The 9,431-nt window shown below is 38.3% G+C and overlaps 1 protein-coding gene across 1 annotated transcript; it reads right to left on the bottom strand.

Moving 5' to 3' along the window:
- Nucleotides 1-319: 319 nt before the first annotated feature.
- On the bottom strand, nucleotides 320-9,067 carry LOC124987310 (endogenous retrovirus group V member 2 Env polyprotein-like). Its single transcript, XM_047556488.1, has 3 exons — nucleotides 8,831-9,067; nucleotides 5,187-5,267; nucleotides 320-2,776 (listed from the first exon to the last, which is right to left on the bottom strand). The coding sequence occupies exon 3, from the start codon at nucleotides 2,284-2,286 to the stop codon at nucleotides 1,267-1,269; it is 1,020 nt and encodes a 339-aa protein (XP_047412444.1). The 5' UTR covers nucleotides 2,287-2,776; nucleotides 5,187-5,267; nucleotides 8,831-9,067; the 3' UTR covers nucleotides 320-1,266.
- Nucleotides 9,068-9,431: the final 364 nt, after the last annotated feature.

Raw genomic sequence — 9,431 nt, 5'->3', positions numbered from 1 at the left:
AGAACGAAACACACACACACACACACACACACACACACACACACACACACTTGCACTTATACCCTGGGGCAGTGGGCAATATTCTGGTTTTCTTGCAATGCTGGGAGCCAAAAGAGCAAGGAATATCCTGCTTGCCAGTTACTCTTGACTTTTGGATGAAGGGAACAGCACAGCAGTGCCATTAAATGAACCCACCTTGGAACTCTTATAACATATGCAAAGTATTTATGATCAAAGTGAGGCTCTTACAAGTTTTAAATCAAACTCTTAAGGCTAAGAGGTCTCTGAAAATAAAGCATTTATTGAGTTGTACAGGTGCTAGCCAGAAGGTAAAGGACTGGTCCTGGGACAAATTCCCTAAGCCACCAGCGGCTTGGCCAGAAAGTGAGTGAAAAAATGTCCATCAGACCTAAGGTTAGGCCAGAGTGTTTTATAGTAAAATTTTGGGGTGAGGAAACACAAATAAGCTGCACTGAACTTACATTGGCTATAGATGAGAGGAGCAGGACATTGCAAAGCAGACCATAAAAAAGAAGATTTTGCTATTTCTTGGTTGGTTGGTTCTAAAGCAGAATGCAATGTGGCCTTTAGCAATACAGACAAGGAATGTGGAATGATTCTTTCTTCTTCTTCTTTTTTCTTTATTGACTTAACTTGAAGATTGAGCTGTAAGTACATTGGACTTCTCTTTTCTCTTTCCTCCCTCCATTCTCTGGCCTGTAACTTAAGACATCCCAGAATTCTTATCATTCCCCCTTTTATTGGAGCCTTTTAGAGTAAGCATTGTTGATGGATGCTGTATTAATTTTATCACTTCTTACGTAGCCATTTTATGTTCCAGGTCACATCTCACATTGCTAGGAAGACTCATTCCTAGGAAGTCATATCCCAGAGAGGAGGGAAATTTGTAGATAACAACAGTGAGATATTTTTTGTCCAATTACGAGTAGTAGACAGGAAGAGAGAGCAAGCATCTAACCATTCACCCACAGAATTCTTCAGTGTTCTCAAAAATAGCTTCTTCTGGAAAGTTACAGGTAGTTAGTTCAATCTTTTGAGCTAGTGTAATATTAGGCTGAAATTCATTCTACTGATTTACATATTTGGGAACAAGAAAAGATATAGCATTTAGAGATTATAACAATCAAAAGAATGCCAAGTAGAAGTATCAAACTATAATATTTTTCTAAATAATCATTTGATTTCTACTAATAATCAACCAAAATGATCACTAAACAGATTAAATCCAATTTCCATGATAGAGACCTATTGGATCCAGGTGGCTTCTTTTCTAATAGTTTCCAAATGTGTTTCTACTTCATGAGACATATTTATATAGACACAGCAAGATGCATTTGTTACCACACATATGCCTCCTTTTTCTGCTAATGTGTAGTCTAGAGCAATTCGGCTATCTAATTCAAGATTGGGTGAAGAGTCAGTAGCTTTATGCTGTGCTATAATGGAAGCAGCATTCTCTTCAGCAAGGTTGCCTAAGGTAATGGAAAGGTTTCTAGTCATATGCTCATGGTTAGCAACACCCCACCATGGCAAAAATGCTCTTCCAAAGAAGTGGATGGAGCCATCTAAAGTGGCTTGTTTGAATCCAGAGGGAAGTTCAGGGGAACGAGACCAGTGCTGAATTGCCTCTGCATCAAATATGGATACAGGTGTAAACAAATATCCTAGGAGGCATTGCCCCCTCATGACCCATCCTTTAATGCACTTACGGGCCCATGGGTGGTGATCTCCTCCACAGACAAAAATATAACCAGGGGGTGCACATACAAACTGCTCAAAGTTTTCTCTAATTTGTTCTCGTAGATCATTAAGCCAAGGGTCAGTGGTAGCACACCCAGGTAAGGCTGGACCTTCACCTTTGAGGGATCCATTATAGTATTTTTCTAAAAGTTCTTTTAATGCTGCTTCAGCCTCTTCCATAGTCTTATGGGTAAACTTTGGAGGAATGACACGAGTGTAAATATAAAAACATGGTAAGGGTTGACTGGAATGTGCTAGACGAACTGGATAACTGATTATGGGGTTATATCCAACATAACTCTGACGGGTATGATTGACAATGCACTTAGGAACTGAGCTAAAGTTTAGAACAGGTTGTACCAGTAAGCCATTATGTTCATGAGTGGTATGAGGGTTGGGGTAGCACATCCAACATTTTGCTAAATTTCCAGAAGTTGCTAGAGACTGTGAAATTCTGACTAAGGAATTCTCTTTCCATGCCTGGGTAAAGGTGACAAATGTAACTACATATATAAATGTTTTCATTATTATTTGTTGAGACTATGGTGAGAATCAAGGATTGAAATAGATAATCTAAAACACAAGGAATCTGATGAGCTTTGTGTAACACAATCAAAATTAAAAGTATTCCCAAGAACAAAATTATTATAGTAACTATAAAATAAGCATAACGATGTATAGGAATATTTCAGTAGTTTAAGGTTTACACAGGCCTGTTCCAGACTCTTTAGGCAGAAGTAGTCAACCTCAAACTGTCAGTTATTATTTTTTCTCTGGTCAGATGAAGCTTGATGTTGGTGATGAGGTGCTAGACCACTCAAGTGGATTAGCCCTTTTTAAGTGGAAATGTGGATCCAGGAGTTAATTCCCTTGAGTTTGGCTGCACAGGGCTTCACAGGTTGTACATATAAAGAACCTTTCCAGCAGGGTTATAAAGAATTTTTACAGAGATATCTTTTCCAGTATACAAAATCAGCAGGCTGGATTCTGAGGTAGAAAATCACTCCTCTTGCTGCTGTAAAAGAAGAGTGTTTTACTAAGGAGTAATTTTCATTAACAACCTTTATACTCTCTTAACAATTTGTAAGAATTCTCCATTTAGTGGCTAAAGAATCTAGGGGCACAGAGAAAAGATGCATAGATCTTCCTGTTATGATTCCCAAAAGACAAAGTCTGTGGTTCCCAAAGTGGGTAGATCTTCAATTCAAAAGAACTATAGGTCAGGCTTTTGATCAAGGATTTTAAGATTTCCATACATTTAGCTGAGTTTTAATAATTTTGTTTATTCTTTGTACCAATTCAGAGGCCTGGGGTTGGTACGCAGAATGAAAATGTTGTAATATTGACCAAATAGCACACACTTATTGGACAATTTGTCTCATAAAGTGGGATCCTCTGTCAATGTGTAGTGCATAAGGAGTTCTCCAGGTTAGTATAGTCTTTTCTATTACAAGCCAGAGAGGTGGCAGTAGCATGGTGGACAGGGAAAGCTTCCACCCAATGAAAAAAAATGCAAGCCATGTACTGACAGTCATTGCTGATAGGCAGCTGTATGGAACCTATCTGCTCTACTTAAAAAGGATTTTTTGGTAATTTAAATCTTTCTTGCTGGGCTTTGGTAGCTTTGAATTGTACTTTGGAAATGTGGGGCACCTAGGACTTGCAGAGATAGCAGAATATTATTGTTCTCTGTTTTTGGCAAATTCTTTATTTTTTTTCTTTTTAAAATTTTTATTGGTTTGCAATAGTTACACATGACATTGGAATTTATTTTGACATAATCATAAATACGTGGAGTATTGTTTGCTCTAATTAAGTCCCCAATACTTACCTACTTCCCTTTTCTCTACTCTGCTGTTCCCTATTTCTCTACTCCACAAATCTATTTATTTACATTTTTTAAAAAAAAGTGTTTTGTGGATATACATAATGGTGAGGTTCACTGTAGTATATTCATGTATTTACACTGGAAAGTTAGGCAAATTCTAACATCTTCTTTGTGAACCAAAGAGCTAGGTCATATATACTTTGGAATATTCTTTTCATCATGTAACCTGGTAATACAGGAAGTTTTTTAGGTCCATACCAAAGGTTTTTCTTGTAGTCCAGAAAACCTCCAAGGTTTACCAAAAATTCTCTAATTATCAGAGGTACTAAACTAAATCCTAGGTATAAATTTCAGGAAATGTTCATTATATACAGTGGTTTCTAATGCTTCTGGGGTGTCAGGACAATGATTTCAGGTTCAACAGCGTCTATGTTTTGAGCTGCCCTTCTTTTGGCAACATCAGCTAACTGATTTCCTTCAGCATGTTCATTTCTAATTTAGAATATCTATAAACCTTGATGATAGTCAAATTATTTGGAAACAAAATAACATCCAGTAGTTCCAACCCAAAAGTACTGCTCTCAACTTCTTTGAGCAGTGATAAGTCCTCTTTGTTTCTGTAACATTCCAAAATCATGGGCCATGTCAAATGTGTAATGAGAGTCTGCATAAATACTGGCTACTAGTTCTTTAGCTCATTCTTTAGCTGTATTAAAGCATAAAGTTCTGATTGTTGGGCTGAGGAGAAATGTGGTAAGTGGCTTCAAGAATTTCAAATAGATTAGTTATTGCATGTGATTTTCACATTTTAAATATGAATTTAAAGTGTACCAAAACCCATCAGCATCAGGTATTAGAGTTTTCTTTAAATCTTTTTACGGAGTGAAAATGTGACAGTTAATAATATGCAGTCAAGAGGGTTTTGTCTAATTCTGTTGGTAGTAAAGTTGCTGGACTGAGTATATGACATCTCATCATAATGACGTGGACTGCTAAAAGGAGGGTTATCTCATGAAGTCAGCTTGCTGGCAGATAGATGCTGCATGTGATGTGAAGCAAGCAAGGCTTGTGTTGCATGGAGAACATATATAAAGAGGTGCCTGCATCTATGTCTTCAGTGACTTTTACTGAAAGGACAGTAGCAGGAATTCCTCATAAGCAAAGAGGCACTCCCTGTGCTACACAGCCTAGCTGTGGACTCTAATATCCCAAAGCCTATGCATTCCTCCATGTGTCTATGCCTTCTGAATACAGTGCCTTTCCATTTGTGCCCAAATAAATGGAAAGGTGAATCATAGTTTGGAAGGCCTAAGGCTGGTGGGTTGCTCAGAGTTTCCTTTAAAATCTTAAAACCCAAAACTGTTCTATTGACTACACTAAAGGTTCCAGTATACAGGCATGTAGCACTTCATGGAATGGTTTAGCAATCAAAGAAAAATTAGGAATCCAATTCTGACAGTATTCTGTCAGTGTGCCAAATCCTATCAATTGTCTTTGTGTAGTTGGTCTAGGATATTTTTGTATGTGTGCTAAACGATTATCATGCAACTTGAGTCTTCAGAAAATATGATATGTTGTAGATATTTAACAGACTCACCAACAACCTGCAGTTTTTCCTTTATGTCTGTCCTTTGCTGCCAGAGTTTGAAGCAGTTTCTTAAATGTCTGTCTTGAAGGACTGAAAAGGATTGAGCACAGAGTAGTAAGTCATCTGCATATTGTAATAAAGCTGTCCCCTCAGAGAAAGCTAAATTGCTTAAATCTTATTTTAAAGTCTGTGGGTTTTCAGTATATCCTCAAAACATTATAGTCCAGGTGAATTGAAGACTATCTCAAAGGCAAATAAAAATAGATTTTCTGGATCTACAGGGATATTAAAGAATGCACTGCATAAATTAGTTACTGTAAAGAAACTACTTTCTGGTGGAATATCAGCATGGAGGGTATGTGGATTTGAAATGACTGAATGCCTTGAGGGGTTACTCCTTGACCTATAGCCTGCAAGCCTTGAATAGACCTCCAACCTCTATGTGTGTGTGTTTGGTACTAGGGACTGAACCTAGGGTCACTTAACCATTGAGTTACATCCCCAGCCCTTTTTATTTTTTGAGACAGGTCCTTGCCAAATTACTGAGGTTGGTTTTGAACTCCAAGTCTTCCTGTCACAGCCTCTTTGGGATTATAGGTGTGTGACACCATACTCAACTGTTACGTGTTTTTTTTTTTTTTTTTTTTTTAAACAGGCAAAATTGGAATGCTATAAGGACTCATACAAGGAGTGAGCGATTAACCCCTTTCTTATACATCCTTCAATTGTTAGTTGTATTCCTTCCATTGCCTGCTTACTGAAAGAATATTGATTAATTCGAGGTAAAGGTTTAGATTTATCAATAGTGATTTTTATGCGGGTGGCACTGTAAATTCTTCTAATGTTAATCCAGGAAGAGATCCGTAAAGCTTCAAGAAGGTCTCTAAACTCTGGGCAAGAGTGGTTATCAGCTGGACACTTTGTATTAATTTCAAGAGAAAAGAGAAAGTTGCCATTCTTATTATGTTCCCTATTGTTTGCACCCGAGGAGATACAATCCAATGTTACATTTCCTTCTTAGGAGAAATAAAACTTTACAGAATTATGCTTTTGGAGAAAATCTCCACCTCCAATATGTATGGCAAAGGGACTGACCAGAAGGCAATGGGTCAACATCTCAAAGAAAAGTTTACAAACTTGGAAAGAAATAATGAGAGAAAATTTAAATCCATCCCAGTTTAATTTCTTTAGTACTCCTGAAGGAGGGGCTACTGGATCTAACTAGGACTTAAAGTGGACAGGGTGGTGCCCTACTGTCTGTTAAGATGGGATAAAGGTCAGGTTCCATTTGAATAAATGTTTTTCCCAGAGAATTTAAACGAAGGAGGGACTTTAACTGCTGTGTTCTCTGGGTTCCGTTAGATTTCACCTTTGAGGATTTCAGAGCCAATGAGTTTAGGTTGTCTCTTCTGAAATATTTTTAGTTTTAGTCCATTTCTGAATATCCAGGTTTCTTATAGCAACGACAGACTATTCAGGTTTGTTTTCAGATTTATAGCTGACTTTTGCCTCTAATTGCTGGAGCTGCAAATTCATTTATGATTAGCCGCCTTCTCTCTGACTCCATTAAACATTTTGGTTAAATTATCAACCTGGGCCACAAGTTGGACAGGGAATGTACTTTCCAGTCACTTTTCGTTCTTTTAATTAGAGTAGATAGTTGTTTGTTTAGTCCATTAAGAAAACTGAATTTAAGGAAATTTTAGTAAGGCATTAAAAAGGCAAACCAGAATTTTTCTGGAAAAAGGGACAGAGTTGCTTGAAGTCACTATACATAGATTTTCCTTTAGAAAATCTTGAATTTTGGACCAATTTACAGGTTTGGGAAAGGCTTAAGAAATGGAGACCCAAAGCAGTTTGTCAATGCATTTATTTAGCTTTGTCCAAAGAAGGGCCATATTATTGGTTTGTGTCCCTGGGAAAACTTCAGGTTTTTGCCAGTCCCCAAGGTGCATCCAATACTGTCCCTCTCCCAGCCATACTACATGAACCAGTTGTTATAAATAATGCCACTCCGGCTAATAGGGAGCATATAATAACATTAAATTCTCATCAAAATTCATGGGAATCTTTATGTGGATCTGGGATTTTTTTTTTCCTTAGACCTTAATTCTGCTTTAGACCAGACAGTATAAGTTATAGCTTTTTGCTTTTCGTTTTGGGTTGGAGATGACCAGCTCCATGTTCAGTCTGGGCTGATTCATAATCTATTTTATGTTTACCCTGGGCTGAATGCTGACTGAGGACAGTAGGTGCCTAAGTAGTAGCAGCCCCACCACTCTGTGGCCTTCTGAGTCTTTTTAGGTCTAGGCTATTTTTCTTTCAGGTCCACCAATTGCTCTAGCAGCTGTTTTTTTCTCCCATCGGGAGGGATTCTGGACAAGTTACCACTGATGTTTGTATTTTGATTTTAAATAGATTCATTAAAATAGGTTCTGAGGGCCTGGCAGGGGAACTGGGAAAGGAGGGAAAAGGAAGGGGAGAGAAGGGGAGGGTTTCCAATGCAGACAGAAAAATTGGATAAATTGGTTTGGTGGGTGGGCGGGAGAATACCTGGCAGATCTCTTAAATTTTTCAAATCCCCACCCACACACACTGTTTTCATTTATTACAGGTCTCAGTTATTTAGAGAATTTTGAAAAAAAGAAAGGAGAATTTTGTGAGGCGCAATTTTAGAGTCTGGAGATTATCTACTGGGTTTAGTACCAGTTTACCTTCCCATTCTAATGGCTGTGCTTGTTTTCTAATTTGTTTCACAAAAATAACCAGAAGTTCTTCTCAGATCAGAAGTGCCATACTCAGGCAATTGCAAAGATCTTTCTTTGTACTTACAAGAGTTTCTTTCAGTCAATCAAAACCTGGGAAGGAGTGTGTCTTGCTGAAATGTACTGCTATGAGAACCTCTCCCCAAGGTGTCACCATTGGGTGGTTGGTTACTTTTTTGCATGTCTCAGATTCCCTATATGCCAAGTGTTTCAGGGTGCTCCAGGTTCTGGGAAGAGCAATCCATTATTTTGCACCTTCTAGATGATCAGGAGTATTCCTTCTAACCCAGGGGAGGGGTTATGTTCTTCCATTGGGGTCCCTGTGAGACTGCTATACATTAGGGACAGTTAGTCCCAAAATGACACTTTTGAAAAAAGTCATTTACAGTTACCTGGAAACTTCCTGGTTGAGATTGGAAGGAGAAATGTCTCTTTTATTTAGGATGAGACTTTTCATTTATCCTCATTTAATATTAATAATGGCTTTGGTCAGTCAGAGCAATGCAAATGCAAATTAAGTTGTAATTATATCAATGGCCAGAAGATGTCACTATGAGCTAAAAGTATTTAAAGTGGAAAGTACACAGATGGCAACTCAAACAAACCTGGCAAATTCAACAAACAAACCTGGCAAATTCAACAAATCATAATACCAGATATAGGGGCATCCCCCAATAACTCAACACATCATAATACCAGATATAGGGGCATCCTCCAAAAACTCACCAGTTCCAGTCTGGCAACTCTGCACAGATGACAACTCTGTTGCAAAATTCCCACTGCCACTTAAGACCTCAATAGCAAAAACCTACGAACAGCCTACAAAGGTATATTTCAAATGTGGAACCTTAATTCTAGGACTTCAAAAGCCTCTGGAAAGGCACTCACCTTAACTCTGGTAGTCTCAAAGGGACTCTTGGTGCCGTATTCAGTCCCAAGGAAAATATCTTTCTTCCTGATTCTTCAGAAGGCTGGATTCCAATGCTGCACCAATAAGGCTAGATGAAACTCTTGAGACTAAAAAGTCTCTGAAAAGAAAGGGTTTGTTGAGCTGTACAGATGCTCCAGAAGGTGAAGAACCGATCCTGGGACAAAATCCCTAAGCCACCAGCTGCATGGCCAGATAGCCAGTGGGAAAATGTCCACTAGACTTAAGGGGCCAGGGTGTTTTATAATGAAAATCTGGGGAAAAGAAATAAATCATTTACACTGAACTTACATTGGCTATAGATAAGAGGGGTGGGAGGACATGAAGCAGGAAACTTCTGGGATAGGAGGTTAGTCCATAAAGAGAAGGTTTTGCTACTTCTTGGTTTGTTGGTTCCAAAAGTGGAATGTGATATGGCCTTGTTGGGTAATCTTCAGCATACATGCAAGGAATGTGGAGCAGTTTTTTTTCTTTGTTGACCTAACTTGAAACTCTGAGTTAAATTGGCTTTCTCTTATCTCTTCCCTCCCTCCATTCTCTGGCCTTTTAATTTACTCCATT

Source organism: Sciurus carolinensis, chromosome 6 (genome assembly GCF_902686445.1).
Source record: "Sciurus carolinensis chromosome 6, mSciCar1.2, whole genome shotgun sequence".
NCBI lineage: Eukaryota > Metazoa > Chordata > Mammalia > Rodentia > Sciuridae > Sciurus > Sciurus carolinensis.
This window is presented reverse-complemented; position numbering and strand designations above follow the sequence as displayed.

Bases quoted from the DNA above. Each gene is read 5' to 3' on its own strand.
- LOC124987310 (XM_047556488.1), bottom strand. From the start codon at position 2,286: ATGAAAACATTTATATATGTAGTTACATTTGTCACCTTTACCCAGGCA.